The sequence below is a fragment of the Symphalangus syndactylus genome, chromosome 2, assembly GCF_028878055.3.
Source record: "Symphalangus syndactylus isolate Jambi chromosome 2, NHGRI_mSymSyn1-v2.1_pri, whole genome shotgun sequence".
Taxonomy (NCBI): Eukaryota; Metazoa; Chordata; class Mammalia; order Primates; family Hylobatidae; genus Symphalangus; species Symphalangus syndactylus.
This window is the reverse complement of record NC_072424.2, coordinates 127584404-127605317: the sequence shown is the minus strand read 5'-3', so window position 1 is coordinate 127605317 and position 20914 is coordinate 127584404. Positions and strand designations below refer to the sequence as shown.

At 40.6% G+C, this 20914-nt stretch overlaps 1 protein-coding gene across 5 annotated transcripts in view; it reads right to left on the bottom strand.

The window, feature by feature from the left end:
* PCMT1 (protein-L-isoaspartate (D-aspartate) O-methyltransferase) overlaps positions 1–20914 on the bottom strand; it is a 65040-nt gene that overhangs the window by 19781 nt on the left and 24345 nt on the right. For 2 of the 5 annotated variants that reach the window (XM_055267294.2, XM_055267316.2), the window contains exons 2-5: positions 19973–20077; positions 18388–18419; positions 3739–3843; positions 116–236 (exon numbers count right to left, since the gene is read on the bottom strand). In XM_055267294.2, the coding sequence (XP_055123269.1) occupies positions 116–236; positions 3739–3843; positions 18388–18419; positions 19973–20077 (363 nt within the window). The remainder of the gene's footprint in view (positions 1–115; positions 237–3738; positions 3844–18387; positions 18420–19972; positions 20078–20914) is intronic. The other 3 variants (XM_063632456.1, XM_063632462.1, XM_055267306.2) reach the window with 2 other exon arrangements.

The window sequence follows — 20914 nt, the reverse complement described above, 5'->3', positions numbered from 1 at the left end:
TAAAAGTGATTGTAAAAAAAGAGCAATAATTACCTCTGAGTATTATTTAGCTTGCATTGGATCTTCTGAAAATAAAAATCCTCCGAAGAAATTTTTAAAGTTTTCTGATACTTACCAACAAGCTGTACTCTCCCTGAAGACAGAAGTGTTGGATCATCCTTCCTGACATTATTTATTGAGTCATCTACTAGCTCTTTAATGTGATCAATTCCTATGACTTTTCCAGTACATCCAACCTGGAAAAGAGAAAACAATTCAGTAGCTCATTGGGCTAAATTTGTTTTTCTAAAGTATTATGGAAGTTTTTCCTTATCTAAAGTCATATTCTGCAAAGAGAAAACAAAAATAGCTTAAGCCTTTTCTACAGATTGCTAAACACTCAGTTTATCATAAATTATTTACCATATATACAACTTTCTCAACTATCACTCTCATTTAATAAAACTTGTAATACTAAGAAAAATTATGTTTCTTAGATTAAATCTAGAACTTTGAAGAAAATTACCAATATTTAATAGTAGTACAATAATTTTTTATTTAAATTCCATCTAAAGTATAACTTTAAATATTAAAATGTTACATAAAGAATGACAGGGAGGAATTTCCTTTTTTTTTTTTTTTTTTTTTTGAGAGAGTCTTGCCCTGTCACCCAGGCTGGAGTGCAGTGGCGCGATCTCAGCTCACTGCAACCTCCGCCTCCCAGGTTCAAGTGATTCTCCTGCCTCAGCCTCCTGAGTAGCTGGGATTACAGGCACGCACGACCATGCCTGGCTAATTTTTTTGTATTTTCAGTAGAGACAGGGTTTCACCATGTTGGTCAGGCTGGTCTCAAATTCCTGACCTCGTGATCTGCCCACCTCGGCCTCCCAAAGTGCTGGGATTACAGGAGTGAGCCACCACACACCCTGCCTCCCACCTGATGGGAAGAAATTTCTACATTTGATTCTACTGCTTTTAGTAGAAAACATGAAAACATACACAGTGGCTCACACCTATAATCCCAGCACTTTGGGAGGCAGAGGCAGGTAGATTGCTTGAGCACAGGAGTTTGAGAGCAGCCTAAGCAAAATGGCAAAACCCCATCTCTACAAAAGAATACAAAAACTAGCCAGGTGTGGTGGCATGCGCCTGTGGTCCCAGCTACTTAGGAGGCTGACATGTTGGGAGGATCACTTGAGCCTGGGAGGCAGAGGCTGCAGTGAGTTGAGATCATGCCACTGTACTCCAGCCTGGATGGCAGAGTGAGACCCTGTCTCAGAAAACAAAAAACAAAAAGCAACAACAACAAAAATCCCTTCTTTGCATATTTATTTATTTGTAAATTAAAATATTAAGTATACATGTTTTAAGAAAAAATATAAAAATTTTAAAAATGAACACTTATAAAGGCTTTGAAGTCAGACTATCTGGGTTCTTGTCGAAGTGTCATCACTTACATACATACATACCTTGGCAAGTTAACGATTCCTTCTTTTTTTTTTTGAGATAAAGTCTCGCTTTGTTGGCCAGGCTGGAGTACAGTGGCGTGATCTCGGCTCACTGCAACCTCTGTCTCCTGGGCTCAAGCAATTCTCCTGCCTCAGCCTCCCAAATAGCTGCGATTACAGGTGTGTGCCACCACACCTGGCTAATTTTTGTATTTTTAGTGGAGACAGGGTTTCACCATGTTGGCCAGGCTGGTCTCGAACTCCAGACCTCAGATGATCTGCCTGCCTCGGCCTCCCAAAGTGCTGGGATTACAGGCATGAGCCACCACACCCAGCCAATCATTCCTTGTATGAATCAGGTTCCTCAGTACAAAATGCAGAGGAAAAAGGCATATACCCCATCATAAAAATGGGGAGCACTTAGAATACAGGCGCTAGTGCTTAAAACACAAAGCACTTTCACACATGGTAAATGTGTGAAAAACATTAATGCCATTTTATGAAAAATAACTCAAACCAAATGATTTTTTAAAATGAATACATCCTCTAAAACTATAAACATGTCAAGTATAGAGAATGAGTCATTTATTAAATGGCATTTCTAACCTTAAAAAAAAATCACTGATATCCATTAATGAGGACTTAACCTCTACAAAATGAGCAAAACATCTGAGAAAATATGAGTCCTTATTATGTGCCAGGCATTGTTTTAGATGTTTAGGATACCATCAATGAAAAAAAAAGAGCAGACAAAATTCCCAACTCCCTGGAGCTTACATTCTAGTAAGTCTGCTGATTATACATTTATAGCAAGTTACATGGATTCTAGTCCAAGGTGGATCCACAACTCCTAATTTAACTAGATCAGAATCGTCCAATCTGGCCTCCAGGCACGATATTTCTCAAATCAAACTGATTTGATGATCTAAGCAATGATCAACCTTTACTCCAACATATATTAGTGGGTGCCCAGTTAATACTCTGGATAGCCATTGACCAGATAAGGCTCTGATGAGAAAAGGCAGAAGTGTAATAATAAGGCATTATTTTTCTAAGAGCACTTTTTCTAATGCAGAAGTTCTACCTTCATCCTGGTAAACCTGTAGGAATGTTTAGAAACCAAGCTCATTCTGGGCAGGAACAGTGGAGAGGGTGCTGGGAAATGAGTCCCCTGGGAGACGGGGCCCAGCTACGATGCTAAATATCTCAGGCTTCTGAGTGGCTGGATTTCCCTGGGACCCTCAGACATGTCCCAGGGCCCGGTGGGGAAACTGAGGGCTGTACAAGGAAGTAGAATCCTGAGTTGTTGGGGCTAAGCCTGACCCCCTCTCCATGCTAACCCCAACCCCCACACTGTGCCTCAGTAGGTTTTTGTTGTTGTTGTTGTTGCCCAGGCTGGAGTGCAGTGGCGCAATCAAGGCTTACTGCACCTCCACCTCCTGGGCTCAAGGGATTTTCCTGCCTCAGCCTCCTGAGTAGCTGGGACTGCAGGTGCTCCACCATGTGTGGCTAATTTTTGTATTTTTAGTAGAGATGGGGTTTCACTATGTTGGCCAGGCTGGTCTCGAACTCCTGGCCTCATGTGATCCGCCTGCCTAGGCCTCCTGAAGTGCTGGGATTATAGGTGTGAGCTGCCGCATCCGGCCCCTCAGTAGGTTTTAAGGAGCCCCCAGCCCTCCTTCTCCCCTTCTGGGCCTGACCAGCTGTACTGCTCCGTCTCCCCCAGCCACATGCCCCACCAAGTACTGTACAGTCCCCTACCCAGGGTCCCTGCACCATGAGATAAAGTGAAATACCAACTGTGGACCAAATGCAATAAAACCTCTGTTTTTAAGAAGAAAAAAAAAAAGAGAAGAAAACCAGGCTCATTTTATTCTTTTCTGCCAAATGAGAACTTGGAAGAAGGTAGTTTGGGAGGTACTGGCCACCATCTTGTGATTACAAGGGTAGAGCTTACTGGATAATGACACCGACATGCGGAGGAAAGTAAAGCCAAATCAAGAAACAGAAAGAACCCTATTGTCAATAACAACACCTGCTCTTCTAAATCCAGCCACACAACAGACCGTATATACCCCTAGACTTTTCTGTTATATAAACTAAATAAACTCCCTTTTAGCTCTGACAGTTTGGGCTGCATGTTCTGTCACTTGCAACAACAACGAAATCCTAAGTGATGCTCATTCCAACTGCTATCCTAATAGAATAAACAAACAAACAAACAAACACAAAAACCACTAGTTAAAAAAACATACAGCCAAATCATATAATATTCTTCTGTTGGGGCCAGAATGAGAAATAAAACTCTTACCATACGTGCAAAACATGCAGTAAGGATTCCACTTCCAGATCCTACATCAAGAGCTTTAGCTCCTTCATGCAACTGATCAAATAGAAGTTCTAGCGCATATGCATGCTGCCAAAAGAAAACAAAATATTCATTAAGACTAAAGTACACACATCATGGCATATAAACAAAGTTGCCAACTTTCTAGTAATTTTTCTACTATTGTCATCTACCAAGATAACCAAGTTATCTTGGCTATCTGCCCAGGTATTACTTAAGAAAACTGTTTGATTAGAATTCTTACATTCAGATCATGTGTTTCAGTAATTTTAGACCTCCAGTGTGTGAATTTTTAACTTTTAATTAATTCAGTAAAAAGATTAAAAGATTTATAAGTGAAAAGTCTCCACCCTACTCCCATTTCCAACCATCCAGGTTTCTCTCTGTAAAGGTAACCAATATTACTAGTTTCTTGCGACTCCTTCCAAAAAGGAAGGAATTGATTCTTTGCATATATAAGCAAATACAAAAATACAAACGCTAATTTTGTATTTTTAGTAGAGACAAGGTTTCTCCATGTTGGTCAGGCTGGTCTCGAACTCTCGACCTCAGGTGATCCGCCCACCTTGGCCTCCCAAAGTGCTGGGATGACAGGCACAAGCCACCACACCCAGCCAGTATTCTCATTATTAAAAATAATCAGATCAGGCTGGGAGTGGTGGCTCAGGCCTGTCATTCCAGCATTTTGGGAGGCTGAGGTGGGTGGATCACGAGGTCGGGAGTTCAAGACCAGTCTGGCTAAGATGGTGAAACTCCATCTCTACTAAACATACAAGAAAATTAGCTGGGCATGGTGGCGGGCGCCTGTAATCCCAGCTACTTGGGAGGCTGAGGCATATAATTGCTTGAACCCAGGAGGGGGAGATTGCAGTGATCCGAGATCACACCACTGTACTCCAGCCTGGGCTGTAACAGAGCGAAACTCCATCTCAAAAAAAAAAAAAAAAAATCAGATCCAGTAGGAGTAAACACATTTACTACCAGATCTTGGTTGATAAAAATACGCATCCATTAATCTATAGTGATAAATACATCATTCTACATATATATACATATACAAATACATACATATATAAATGAAAAATAGGAGAAACTGTTCCCAACAAATATATGATACATAATGAATACATGTAGAAAAAATGATGAAAATCATCCTTTGGGCAGCCATCTCAATAATAACTGATTGATTCAGGTAAAAATCATAAATGGAAGCTAAAACTAGTAGACTAACATCTGAAAAATAAACAGGATATTTACATAATCTCAAAGGGTTTGCCCCAAATAATTATTAATCACAAAAGGAAAAATAGTAATTTTACAGTGGAGTTCAGAAAAAAGTTTTCCAGTGGAAAAACTTGGTCAACACTACCTTAATCAGATGATCAAAGTTAATGTCACAATTATGGGACACACTGACATCAAATGCCTCTGCTAAGATACTTCATTTCTGGGATATGCCAGGCAAAAATGCATAATCCATATTGAATTATGAGGAAACATCAAACAAACTCAAATTGAGGGACATTATATAAAATAAGTGGCCCATATTCGTAAAAATTTTCAAGGTTTTCAAAGCTGTAAAAGAATAAGGAACCATTTCTCAGTCATTCTTTAAAGGGAACTAAAAAGACATGACAATCAAATAAAACTCACAATCTACCACTTTCTTTTCCTATAAGGAACATTATCAAAACAACTGATGAAATCTGAATAAGGTCTGTAAATTGGCTAATAGTGTTATATCAATGCTGACTTCCAGATTTCAAAAATTGTACTATGGGTATGTAAGAGAATGTCCTTATTCTTAAAGGTAAAGAGCATTGGCCAGGCGCGGTAGCTCACGCCTGTAATCCCAGCACTTTGGGAGGCCGAGGCAGGAGGATCATGAGGTCAGGAGATCGAGACCATCCTGTCTAACACAGTAAAACCCCATCTCTACTACAAACACAAAAAAGTAGCTGGGCGTGGTGGTAGGCGCCTGTAGTCCCAGTTACTTGGGAGGCTGAGGCAGGACAATGGTGTGAACCCAAGAGGCGGAGCTTGCAGCGAGCTGAGAACATGCCACTGCACCCCAGCCTCGGCAACAGAGCGAGACTCCATCTCAAAAAAAAAAAAAAGGTAAAGAGCATTATGCCTGTAATTTACCCTCAAAGAGCTCGGAAAAAAGGAAATATAATACACACACACACACACACACACACACACACACACACACACACACACAGGAGAGAGGCAATAAAGAAGGGAGAGAGAATAAATGACAAAGCAAATGGTGAGATTTGCTCTACCAATGGTAAGACTGTGTGGACAAAGGTATACAGGAACTGTACTATCTGTATAATATTTCTGCAAGTCAGAAATTATGTCAAAGATTTAAAAACATTTGGGCTGGGCGCAGCGGTTCATGCCTGTAATCCCAGTACTTTGAAAGGCCGAGGCGGGCAGATCACCTAAGGTCAGGTGTTCAAGACCAGCCTGCCCAACATGATGAAACCCTGTCTCTGCTAAAAATACAAAAAATTAGCCAGGCGTGGTGGCAGCTGTAATCCCAGCTACTGGGAAGCTGAGACAGGAGAATCACTTGAACCCGGGAGGTGGATGTTGCAGTGAGCCAAGATCGTGCCATTGCACTCCAGCCTGGGTGACAGGGTGAGATTCCATCTCAAAAAAAAAAAAAAAAAAATTAAAAGCATTTTATCACCAAAAATAGCCAATGCCAAAGAGAAAGAACGAAAATGCCCTATTCCACGTAACAATTTAAAAAAAATTGACAACTACTTATTCCAATCACTAAAAGTGGATGACCAGACGTTATGAACCGCCTGATATGATGCAACAGGAAGGACCATTAGGAAGTGTTCCTAAAGAAAAAAAAAAAAACGTTTAAAGAATAAGTCAGCCACCACCAGGAAACAATTAACCAAATTCAGAATATGGGAAATTCTATATAACAAATGAACTAGTTTTGTCAACAAACAAATGGCATTTAAAAAAAGAAAGGGGTCTTTCTTTAAAAATTAAATGATAATTTAAAAAACTGAAACAAGACCAAAAAGATGCAACGTATAGACTCTGTGTGGTTACTGATTTAAGCAAATTAACTATAAAAATTTTTAAGCACCTGGCAAACTTTGAACATGGAGTAGACATAAGATATTAAGGAACATTGTTAGGTATGATAATGGCATTGTAGTTTATTTTTAAAGTCTTTGAGATTTATAATAAAGTATCCATGGATGAAATAATATTATGTATGTTTGGAAGTTGCTTTAAAATACTTTGGCAAAAGAGAGAGTTACACTGGGAACAGTGGTTCACAGCCTGTAATCCCAGTCTTCGGGAGGCCGAGGTGGGCGGATCACTTAAGTTCAGGAGTTCAAGACCAGCCTGGGCAACACAGCGATACCCTATCTCTACAAAAATACAAAAATGAGGTGAATGTGGTGGTGCACACCTGTGGTCCTAGCTACTCAAGAGGCCAAGGTGAGAGGATGGTTTGAGCCCAGCAGGCCACAGTGAGCTAAGATTGCGCTACTGCATTCCAGCCTGGGACACAGAGCATGACTCTGCCTCAAAGAAAAAAAAAAAAAAAAAGAGAGAGAGAGTTAGATAAAACAAGATTAGTAAATTGTTGGTCATTATTAAAGCTGGGTGATTTATAGGTTCATTATACTATTTTATTTGTATATATGGTACTGGAACTCTTTTTCCATAATAAAAAGTTGTGTTTTTATTTAAAGCTAAGGTTTCCAAGTACTTGGGAGCTTAAAAAAAGAATTTTTAAAAAGTTAAAGCTATCTTTTCCCCCAACTAATATATGGAGAGAAGGCCTTTGATACAGCCTCACATAATCCAAGACATTTCAAACTTTCAAACCAGGAAGTCCTCAATGTTCCACAGAACCTTTTAGGGGTAACACACAAATATGTGTTAAATGGCTGTTTTTTTCCCTAATATATTCAAGGTTCATGCATTACATTTGCCAATCTAGAATGTTCCCCCAATTATCTTCCTCCATCTACCACTTTGCTCTGTTCTTTAGGACATTGACTCATTTAAGGAGTCCTGGCAAGGCATGGGGTGACTTATACCTATAATCCGAGTGCTTTGAAGGGCCAAAGTGGAACAATAACTCGAGACCAGGAGTTTGAAATCAGCCTGGACAACATATTCGAGACCGTATGTCTACAAAAAAGTTAAAAATTATCTGAGTGTGGGTCATGGCACATGCCTATAGTCCCAGCTCCTTGGGAGGCAGAAGCGAGAAGATCACTGGAGCTGAAGAGTTTGAGGTTATAGTGAGCTATGATCTTTGCACTCCAGCCTGGGCAACAGAGCAAGATCTTGTCTCAGGGGAAAGAAAAAAAAAAAAAGAGTCCTGTCCAGTTGTCCCCACACATAATGCACCACATTCTAGATGTGTCTACTTCCTCAGGGTTAGATTCAGATCAAAGACTTCCAACAAGAACACACGCAGGTCTTGCTATGCAACTCCCTCAGAGCATCACATTAGGAAGTATATAATATTGGACCACCACACCACTGGACATGTCAACCTCAACTACTCAGTAAATTTGGGGTCACCAATAGATCACTCTACTTTCAAGGCATATTTTTTTCTTTATAATGAATAATATGTGGGCCGGGTGTGGTGGCTCACGCCTCTAATCCCAGCACTTTGGGAGGCTGAGGTGGGCAGATCATGAGGTCAGGAGTTCGAGACCAGCCTGGCTAACATGGTGAAACCCTGTCTCTACTAAAAATACAGAAATTATCCAGGTATGGTGGTGCATGCCTGTAATGCCAGCTATTCGGGAGGCTGAGGCGGGAGAATTGCTTGAACCCAGAAGGCGGAGGCTGCAGTGAGCCGAGATCACGCCACTGCATCCAGCCTGGGTGACACAGCAAGACTATGACTTCAAAAATAATAATAATATGTGGAGTATTAATTTGAGACTACATGAGTATTTTTGTTCTCCAACAATCTTCCTCCTAATCGTTTTAGATTCATTAATAATCTTTGCCTAATTCATTACATTGATGATTACAAAATAGTGACCTTTATTTTTATTTTTGTAGAGTCAGGGTCTTGCTTTGTTGCCCAGGGTGGTCTTGAACTCCTAGGCTCAAGGGATCTGCCCGCTCGGCCTCCTGAAGTGCTGAGATTACAGGCATGAGCCACTGCACCCAGCCAAAATACTGATCTTTAAAATTTCATTATTCCTTCCACATTTATTCATTAACACTCTTCTGTTTTTCTGAAAAAAATCATTTTCATTTTTCCGTCTTGCTCTTTTTGTTTTTTTTTAAGTCTCCGTAGACTCACGAATTTTTGTTTTTCAATTCACTGTGTATAATCTGTTACCATCATTATTCTTGTTGATTCTCAAATTCTCTCCAAGTTGGCCTTTGGGAGCCTCTTCAAATCTGCTCATATGTCCTTCTGACATTACCTCCTCAGCCTTTGAATACTTCCTCACTTGACAGATGTCAGTCACTACTCCAAGGAGCACTCAACTCTTTTAGTAAGCAGTGGTATTTAGGATCCCAAACCTGGATGCCAGGTGTGCTCACTGCTACCAGGATACCATTTTAACAGGCTGCTTTTAATCTCTTCACCACTGCACGCATCACATTTTCCTTTACAGGTTTGGAAAATATTCCAGGATTATAGTTAATTCCAAGCTTGTGATTTTAAGGTTCATTAGATGTAGATGTCATTTCTCTTTTCATCCTCACTTTCTGCTTCTCTTATAATACTGCTGAGATTTATGCAACAAATGATTCAAGATGACAACTGCTTGTTCATACAATTAAAAATATTTTACCCTACTCACATCTTGCACTGTATGCTTATTGTCTGCATGTGCATATATATAAACATTCATATAGACGTTTCATGTGACCATATACATACATAGATACATAAGTTTTCCTTATTAACAGTCATAGATCACTCACAAAATATAAATAATTAAAAATGCATCCATTTTGGGAGAAAATTCTGACATAAGCTATGACATATGCTAAGTGAAATAAGCCAGTTACAAAAAGACAAACAAACACATTATGATTCCACTTATATGACGTACCTAGAGGAATCAAATTCATAGAAACAGAAAATAGAATGGTGGTTGCCAGGGGCTGAGGTAAAGAGAGAATGAGAAAACTGGGAAACTGTTATTGAATGAGTATAGAGTGTTAGTTTTGCAAGATGAAAAGTGTTCTGAAGACTGATTGCATAACAATGTAAATGTACTTAACACTACTAAATGATACACTTAAAATGGTTAAGATGGTAAATTTTATGTTATGTGTATTTTTAACACAATTAAAAATTTTAATGCATTTATATAAAATACAGTTTTAACAATAAAAAGACAAATAACCCAATTAAGAAATGGTCAAGAGGCCAGATATGGTGGCCCATGCTTGTAATCCCAGCACTTTGAGAGGCACAGACAGGAGGATTGCTTGAGCTCAGGAGTTTGAGACTAGCCTGGGCGACACAGCAAGACCCTGTCTTTAAAAAAAATTTTTTGGCCGGGTGCGGTGGCTCACGCCTGTAATCCCAACACTTTGGGAGGCTGAGGCGGGCAGATCACGAGGTCAGGAGTTCAAGACCAGCCTGGCCAACATGGTGAAACCTGTCTCTACTAAAAATACAAAAATTAGCCCGGTGTGGTGGTACGTGCCTGTAATCCTAGCTACTCAGGAGGCTGAGGCAGGAGAATTGCTTGAATCTGGGAGGCGGAGGTTGCAGTGAGCCTGAGATGGCACCACTGCACTCCAGCCTGGGTGACAGAGCGAGACTCTGTCTCAGAAAAAAAAAAAGTTTTAATTATTAAAAAAAAAAAAACAAAAAAAAAAAACAAGAAAGGGGTAAGAGACTGAATAAATGTTTCTCCAAAGAAGATACAGAAATGGCCAAAACGCACATGAAAAGATGCTCAGCATCATTCATCATTAGGGAAATGCAAATCAAAACCACAATGAGACACCACTTCATAGTCACTAGGATGGATAAAATTCTTTTAAAAAAAGAAAATAACAAATGTTAACAAGAAAGCAGAGAAACTAGAACCCTCATACATTGCTAGTGGGACTGTAAAATGGTGCAGCTGCTTTGAAAAACGGTTTGGCCATTCCTCAAAATGTTAAACATAGAGTTTTCATATATGATCTGGTAATTCCACTCCTAGGTAAATACTCGAGAGAAATGAAAACACACAAAAATTTGTACACAAATGTTCACGGCAGCATTATTTAGAATAGCCAAACACTGGAAACAATCCAAATGTCCCTCAACAGTTAATAGATAAATGTTGTATATCCATACAATGGGATATTATTCAGTCATAAAAAGGAGAGAAATACTGATTCACACTACAACAGGGATAAATCTTGAAAACATTATGCTAAGTTTAAAAAGTCAGTCAAAAAGGCAACATATTATACGATTCTATTTATATGAAATGTCTAGAATAGGCAAATCTATAGAAACAAATAATAGATTAGTAGTTGCCAGGACCTGAGCAGTGCAGGGGTTTGGATCTGACTGCTAATGGGTATAAGGAAGGTTTCTTTCTGCAGTGATGAAAACCTCATATTAGATCGTGGTGATGTTTGTGTAACTCTGAATAAACTAAAAACCACAGAATTCTACACTTTAAAGGGATGAATTCTGTAGTATAAGAATTATATCTTTTTTTTTTTCTGAGACAGGGTCTTGATCTGTCACCCAGGCAGGAGTGTAGTGGTGTGATCATGACTCACTGCAGCCTCCATCTCCCAGGCTCAAGCAATCCTTCCACCTCAGTCTGCAGAATAGCTGGGACCACAGGCACATACTATCACACCCAGCTAAATGTTTTTTATTTTTTGTAGAGATGGGATCTCACCGTGTTGCCCAGGCTGGTCTCAAACTCCTGGGCTCAAGTGATCCTCCAGCCTCGGCTTCCCAAAGTGCTGGGATTACAGGCTCAAGGCACTGTGCCTAGCCAAGAATTATATCTTAATAAAGCTGTTTTGTATTGTTGTTTTAAAATGCATCTTTGCCATGAAGTAACTGCTATGCTTTATTCAGCAATGAACTGGACACCCAGACCAAACTTCAGGGGAAAGAAAAAATCACAAAGTATTTCCCTTAATACCTGAAAGCATACCACTCCAGTCAATTTCCCAACCATGCTAGATACTGGTTCTCCAAAATGACTTTTAGCATTCATGCTTCTTTTTTTTTTTTTGAGTCAGAGTTTTGCTCTTTCGCCTAGGCTGGAGTGAAATGGCACGATCTTGGCTCACTGCAACCTGCACCCCGCCAGGTCCAAGTGCTTCTCTTGTCTCAGCCTCCTGCATAGCTGGGATTATAGGCGCCTGCCACCATACCTGGCTAACTTTTGTATTCCTAGTAGAGACGGGATATTGCCATGTTGGCCAGGCTGGTCTCGAACTCCTGACCTCAGGTGACCCACCTGCCTCGGCCTCCCAAAGTGCTAGGGTTACAGGCGTGAGCCACCCCGCCCAGTCACATTCATGCTTCTACATAAATCTTTCATTTAGGTAGTGTTGTGGGACAAATCAGAGATGGGAGAGACCGAGCACAGTTCAGGAGAGTGTTTAATTATTAAAGTCATTGCTGGCTCAGTCGTACTAGGGTCCAGAAAGTCTGATCCCTGAACAAAGGGATCAATCACCTTTGAAGCAGTTTGTGGCGGGAGTTACGTGCTGCAGGAAGCGTACTTGCAGAAGCGAGAACAAAGGCAGTTAATTACTCTTTTACATTTGTTACACCGTATGTCTTACATCCTTGGGAATACATGCTTTTGTAGCAATTGCTTATCAACCTCGTGACTTTACAGCCGAGCTAGGGAGGGAAGCAAGAACTCGCTGTGCCTCAAGGAATGTAAAACGATGGAACACAGATAAGCCTCTCTGGGCATAGAGGAGGGATAAGCAGTTAATATTCTCTCTTAACCCGGACCTCTGCCAGAGTGAGGGGGTGAGGTGGGGCTATATCACATTCTACCTTCAAGAAAAAGAATAAATTTTTCTACCATTATACTTATAAAATTCATTAATTCCCCCTTCAGTAGTAGTTTAAACTGTTTGCAGATTATTTTAAGACTAAAACTTTTCTTTTTAACCACTTATTGAATAGGTAATATACAAAAAAGCCATTCCTAATCTATGGTTTAAAGAAAAAAGAAAGTCAGGCCCAGCGGCTCATGCCTGTAATCCTAACACTTTGGGAGGCTGAGGTGGGAGGATCGCTTGAGCTCCAGGGTTCAGAACTAGCTTGGGCAACACAGTGAGTCCTCATCTCTACAGAAAATGATTTAAAAAAGTTAGGGGTGGTGGTATGTGCCTATAGTCCCAGCTACTCAGGAGGCTAAGGTGGGAGGATCTTTTAAGCTCAGCAGGTCTCGGCTGCAGGGGGCCATTATCATGCTTCCGTACTCCAGCCTGGGCAACAGAGCAAGACTCTGTCTCAAAAAAAAACAAAAATTAAAAAATTAAGGGCTCAACGCAGTGGCTCAGGCCTGTAATCCCAGCACTTTGGGAGGCCAAGGAGGGTGGATCACTTGAGGTCAGGAGTTTGAGACCAGCCTGGCCAACATGGTGAAATCTCGTCTCTACTAAAAACACAAAAATTAGCCGGGTGTGGTGGTGCACGTCTGTAATCCTAGCTACTCAGGAGGCTGAGGCAGGAGAATTGCTTGAACCTGGGAGGCAAAGGTTTCACTAAGCTGAGATTGTGCCACTGCACTCCAGCCTGGGTGACAGAGGGAGACTCCATCTCAAAAATAATAATAATAATAAATTAAAATGTTAAAAAAATTAAGGAAAAGGAATAAAGAAATTGATAACATGCCAGGCACAGTGGCTCGAGCTTGTAATCCCAGCACTTCGGGAGGCCGAGGCAGGCAGATTGAGGCCAGGAGTTCAAGACCAGCCTGGCCAACGTGAGGAAACCCTGTCTCTACTAAAAATACAAAAATTAGCCAGGCGTGGTGGTGTACATCTGTAATCCCAGCTACTTGAGAGGCTGAGGCAGGACAATCACTTGAACCCAGGAAGCAGAGGTTGCAGTAAGCCAAGATCACCCCACTGCACTCCAGCCTGGGCAACAGAGTGAGACTTTGTCAAAAAAAAAAAAAAAAAAAAAAGAAAGAAAGAAAGAAAGAAACGAAGGAAGGAAGGAAGGAAGGAAGGAAGGAAGGAAGGAAGAAATTGATAACAGATCAAGGACACAGAGTGAAAATCAGATCTCAATTCCACTCATATATCCTAAATAAGCTAATTCCCTATCTTAGAAGAAATCATTTTTAGTTTTCATTCCCAAAGAAAAACATACGTGTGCATGTATGTGTGCATATGTGATTTTCATACATTACAGAATATTCTAAGTACCCTTTGGGACTCAACTTTTATACTGTTTCATTCTTATTTTTCCCACCCAAAAAACCACCTGTAAGTATTATACTGTATTTCTTGAAGACTTTGTCATATTTGTACTTGCAGAGCTCTTTCATTTAACAGTTTCACAATAGTCCACAACATGGAGGTTAAGATGGTCCCTGACTTAACAGTGGTTCAACATATGATTTCTCGACTTTACGATGATGTAAAAATTATACACGTTCTGTACAAATTGTACTTCAAGTACCCATACACCCATTCTATTTTCCACTTTCAGTATAATATTCAATAAATTACACGTGATATTCACCATTTTATTATAAAATAGACTTTGTGCTAGTTGATTTTGCCCAACTGTAGGCTAATGTAAGTGTTCTGAGCACATTTAACGTAGGCAAGGCTAAGCTATGAAGTTTGGTAGGCTAAGTATATTAAATGCATTTTAGAGTTACAGTATTTTCAACTTATGATAGGTTTATCAGGACATACCCCCATGTAAGTCAAGGAGCATCTGTACTATAATTTATTAACTATCCACCATTTTGTGGACATTGCTACTTTTTGTAATTATAATAAATATCAATAAATAACTTTAGTTAAGTCATTCTGCACTCATGTAACTATATTATGGGATAAATATCTTGAAATAAAACTGGGAAATCTAAGTTATATTTATTTCACATTTCGATAGATACTGCCAAATTGTCTTCCAAAAATATTCAATGTACTCTCCCACACAAAAAAGTATGTGACTGCCAGTTTTCCATTTCCAATACAAAGTATCAAATTTTTTAATCTGTAACAATCTGATAGGTGAAAACTGGTACCTCATTATAGTGCTAATTTGCAATTCACCAAGTATAAGTGAAGATGAGGCTGGGCATGGTGGCTTATGCCAGTAATCCAGCATTTTAGAAGGCCAAAGCAAGATGATCACTAGAGCCCAGGAGTTCAAGATCAGTCTGGGGTAACAAAGTGAGGCCCTGTCTCTACAAAAAAAAATTTTAATGGCCAGGCACAGTGGCTCATGCCTGTAATCCCAGCACTTTGGGAGGCCAAGGCGGGTGGATCACTTGAGGTCAGGAGACCACCTGAGGTCAGGAGGTCAGGTCAGGAGACAAGCCTGGCCAACGTGGCGAAACCCCATCTCTACTAAAAATACAAAAATTAGCCAGGCATGGTAGCAAACGCCTGTAATCCCAGCTACGAGGAAGGCTGAGTGAGGCACGCGAATTGCTTGAAACCAGGGGGCGGAGGTTGCAGTAAGCCGAGATCATGCCACTGCACTCCAGCTTGGGTCACAGAGCGAGACTCTGTCTCAAACAGCTACTCGGGAGGCTGAGGCAGGAGAATGGCGTGAACCCAGGAGGCAGAGCTTGCAGAGAGCCGAGATCATGCCACTGCACTCCAGCCTGGGTCACAGAGCGAGACTCCATCTCAAACAGCTACTCGGGAGGCTGAGGCAGGAGAATGGTGTGAACCCAGGAGGCAGAGCTTGCAGAGAGCCGAGATCACGCCACTGCACTCCAGCCTGGGCAACAGAGCGAGACTCTGTCTCAAAAAAAAAAAAAAAAAAAAATTAAATACGTGAAGATGACATCTTTTCATTTGTTTAAATGTCAATGTCATTCGTGTTTCTGTTCAATGAACTATCTTAGCTTTTTTTTTTTTTGAGACAGAGTTTCACTCGTGCTGCCCAGGCTGGAGGGCAATGGCGCAATTTCAGCTCAACGCAACCTCTGCCTCCCAGGTTCAAGCGATTCTCCTGCCTCAGCCTCCCAAGTAGCTGGGATTACAGCCATGTGCCACCATGCCCAGCTAATTTTGTATTTTTAGTAGAGACAGGGTTTCTCCATGTTGGTGAGGCTGGTCTCAAACTCCCAACCTCTGGTGATTTGCCCACTTTGGCCTCCCAAAGTGCTGGGATTACAGACGTGAACCACCATGCCCGGCCACGATGAACTATCAATCCTGTCCTTTACACATTTTCTTTTGGGCTTACTGGTCTTTTACTTATTAACAGGACACACACAAACACAAATGTATGCATACATGTCTACATATTGAAATTTTCCCTTGCTGTCATATGTATTACAATATTTCCCTCAATTGTTAATTATTATAATTGAGATGAGGGTCTCTCTCTGTCAACCAGGCTGGAGTGCAGTAGCACAATCATGGCTCACTGCAGCCTCAAATTCCTGGACTCAGACAATCCTTCTGCCTTGGCCTCCCTTGTAGCTAGGACTACAGGAACATTGCCACAACACCCAACTAATTTTTAAAATTTTTTGTAGAGACAGAGTATTGCTTTGTTGCCCAGGCTGGTCTCAAACTCCTAGCTTCAACCGATATTCCTGCCTCAGACTCCCAAAGTGTTGAGATTACGTAGGTGTGAGCCACCACACACAGCCAATTCTTCCTCTTTAATTTTTGCTTGTAACATTTTTTCTCCACAAAAATCCTAGATATTTAAGTTTCAAAATGTATCAGGTTTTTTTAATGGCTTCTGTGTTTTCTGTCTTGTTTCAAAAAGACATTTCTATTCAATTTTTATAAATGTCTGCTTTTTTCTTCTAGTATAATTATCAATTCACTATAAATACATACACAATTTATTTTAGTATTAAGTTTAAATAAGAGCTTCTCCAACCCCAAATACTTGCAGAGAATCAGAAAAGTTATTATTCTGGCCAGGCGCAGTGGCTCACGCCTATAATCCCAGCATTTTGGGAGGCAAAGGCGACCTCACCTGAGGTCAGAAGTTCAAAACCAGCCTGGCCAACATGGTGAAACCCTGTCTCTACTAAAAATACAAAAAGTTAAGGCCGGGCGGGGTGGCTCACGCCTGTAATCTCAGCACTTTGGGAGGCCAAGGTGGGCGGATCATGAGGTCAGGAGATCGAGACCAGCCTGGCCAACAGAGTGAAGCCCCGTCTCTACTAAAAATACAAAAAATTAGCTGAGTGTGGTGGCAGGCACCTGTAATCCTAGTTACTCAGGAGGCTGAGGCAGGAGAATCACTTGAAGCCGGGGGCGGAGGTTGCAGCAAGCCAAGATCGCACCACTGCACACCAGCCTGGGCGACAGTGTGAGACTCCATCTCGAAAAAAAAAAAAAAGAAAAGAAAAGCTATTGTTCTTTCTTACAAAATAAAACAAGAGTACTCACTCAAATACTGACATTTAAACCCTAAGAAAAGGTTGGGCACAGTGGCTCATGCCTGTAATCCTAGCACTTTGGGAGGCTGGGTGGGAGGACTGCATAAGCCCGGGAGTCAAGGCTGCAGTGAGCTGTGATGATCATACCACTGCATTCCAGCCTGGGTGACAAAGTAAGAACTTGTCTCAAAAATAAAAAATAAAAAATAAAATAAAATAAAATAAAACCCAAGAAAATTCCCAACAGATTAAAACTGCTAGATAACTCAAAGTAAGTCCTTCTCAAGGAGCTATGCAGCTTAATGGCTCCTATACTTAACCACTCCCTAATGAATTTTCCACATAAAATGTGAAATAATATTCAACTTGAGATTTCTATAAAATGTCCATTATACTATTTAAAATATTATCTCCTGTAATTAACTCTCTACTAAATAACCTTTTATGTTCAATTTTTACATGTCACAGATACTGACAACCACCAAAAACTTTAATATGCCAGTTTCTACCTTAAAAAGCTCCTTCTGGACTGAGCGCAGTGGCTCACGCCTGTAATCCCAGCACTTTGGGAGGACGAGGCAGGCGGATCAAGAGGTCAGGAGATCGAGACCATCCTGGCTAAGACCGTGAAACCCCGTCTCTACTAAAAATATAAAAAATTAGCCAGGCGTGGTGGTGGGCACCTGTAGTCCCAGCTCGTGGGGAGGCTGAGGCAGGAGAATGGCATGAACCCAGAAGTGGGAGGTTGCAGTGAGCTGAGATTGTGCCACTGCACTCTAGCCTGGGTGACACAGCAAGACTGCATCTCAAAAAAAAACAAAACAAAACAAAAAAAAACTCCTACAGACCCTGTATTAAGAATAAGATGTTCAAAAAACAAAATGATGTTCATTACCAATTCACATAACTCATAGATGATAAATTGATATAACTAAAAATTTAAAACTTTCTTTAAATCTTTTTTACTACAGAAAATGATTACACAGAAAAATGTGATCCATTTGTAACCAAGTGAACAAACTTAACTTACCATGTGTGGAGCACTGATTGTTGCTTGGAAACCTGCAAAACAAGAAGAGAACTACTGATACAGTCAGCTGTAAAAATATACTATTTCGCATAATTTCTTTTCTACCATCCACACGTTATTTTTCACAATAATTCTTTTTTAGGTTTTATGATCTCAAAAAAATAAAACTTACTTCTATTAGAGTACTGTCACCCAGCAGTTAAAATTAGAAAATATAATCATGCCAAAGGGTAATGTGCTCATCTAGTAAAACAGTCCCTCTAAAGTACGGCAGCTAAAAATTTCTTCTCCTGTAGAGTCAGCTAAGAAAGGAAGAATTTCAGTAAGTTGAGAGTTGATATATTTTTGGCTTGTTTTTCCTTCAGATTGTTTTTTAAAAATAAGTTTTCATATGTAATAGGTATACAAAGTCTGTGCAAAATTAAATTGCTTCATATTTCTGTCAACTTAAAAAAAAACTAGAATAACTGAAAAAGTAGCTTGAAAGCCCAATAAACTACTTCATTTTATCCTTTATCTTATCATCTAATGTTAATTCACACAATCTTTTCGTGGTTCTTAACTTTTAGTTTCTTTTCTTCTGGTGTTGCTTTCTCAAAACTTATTTACCTGCTTCTTTCTGCCTCTGAAGCAAGTTTCACTGAGCAGTGGTGGCAGGTGCCTTCGGGGTTCAGAAGCTCCCCAGGATCTTCTCTGCTGACTGTTATAGTGCTTCAAAAGAAGACAGCATGGCAGCCGACTTACAGAATCCTGAGGCACTTCTAAGCCTCAAAGGCGCCCACTGCCAAGGCTCAGCAGTTCAGCAAAACCTGCTTCAGGAGAAGGAGTTAAATACAGGACTTTCTAAAAACAAACACAAGCCAAAAAAGCAGGGCAAATAAAGTAGAGAAGTCAGTAATAACTTAAGCACACTTACTGATTTAAATATTGATTTAAAAAATTAATCCTAACCTGAAAACTAATCTTTAGTCAACACTAAGGCCCCTAAAGAAAACTCAGCACTCAGCTAATACTGTAAGTTTTCATTAAAAGTTTTTTTTTATTGCAGGGTGTGGTGGCTCATGCCTGTAATCCTAGTGCTTTGGGAGGCCAACACGGGCGGATTGCCTGAGTTCCGAGACCAGCTTGGGCAACACGCTGAAACCCCGTCTCTACTAAAATACAAAAAATTAGCCGGGTGTGGTGGCATGCACCTGTAATCCCAGCTACTCGGGAGGATAAGGCAGGAGAATTACTTGAACCCAGGAGGCGGAGGTTGCAGTAAGCTGATATTGCGCCACTGCGATCCAGCCTGGATGATAGAGTGAGACTCCGTCTCCAAAAACAAAAGTTTTTTTTCAATAAAATATTTTATTTCAAAAAATGTTTTTAATTTTTTATACATATTATATATTGTTCGAGAAAACAGAAAAACATATAATTTTATTAAAATAGGTATGTTTGGGATTATAAAACTTGCTGATTCATAAAATTCAAATTAAGAAGGTAATAATAGACAAATATCTGTGTCTCAGGCTTTTTCTACTTCCAAAAATCATAAAGTAAATGATGAAAACTGTGATATTTTCAGAAATCTAAAGCTTACCTATTGATTGTGGAGAATCCATGTATGGGTTACATTTTGCATAGTGGGAGCGGTCTGTAGCCAGCATCACTTCAAATACTTTATCTGTCTTGATGATTCCATTTTCTGAAACAAATGAGGCAAATATTTTCAGAAGAGACAGACATGATCAGACATATCTGGGAATAATTACACCAGCTTTGCTGTAGAGACTGAACTGGAAAAGAGAATGATTGGAAGTTGTCATAATGGCCCAGGTAATGGCAACCTGGTTTCTTTTTTTTTTTTTGAGACAGAATCTCGCTCAGTTGCCCAGGCTGGAGTGCAGTGGCACAATCTCGGCTCACTGCAAGCTCCGCCTCCTGGGTTCACACTATTCTCCTGCCTCAGCCTCCCAAGCAGCTGGGACTACAGGCACCCGCCACCACGCCTGGCTAATTTTTTGTATTTTAGAGACAGGGTTTCACCGTGTTAGCCAGGATGGTCTCGATCTCCTGACCTTGTGATCTGCCCACCTTGGCCTCCCAAAGCTCTGGGATTACAGGTGTGAGCCACCACACCTGCTTTATTTATTTATTTATTTATTTATTTTTTGAGATGGAGTCTTGCTCTGCTGCCCAGGCTGGAGTGCAGTGGTGCCATCTCGGCTCACTGCAACCTCCACCTCCCAGGTTCAAGCGATTCTCCTGCCTCAGCCTCCCAAGTAGCTGCGACTACAGGTGCATGCCACCACGCCCAGCTAATTTTTTGTATTTTTAGTAGGGATGGGGTTTCACTGTGTTAGCCAGGCTGGCCTTCATCTCCTGACCTCATGATCCACCCACCTCAGCCTCCCAAAGCTGGATTACAGGCGTGAGCCACTGTGATCAGCCCAACCTGGTCTTTAGTAACAGCAAGGACACAGAAAATTAGAAGGATAATGAGTTATATTTGGTAGGTAATATATACCTGACTGACTGGATT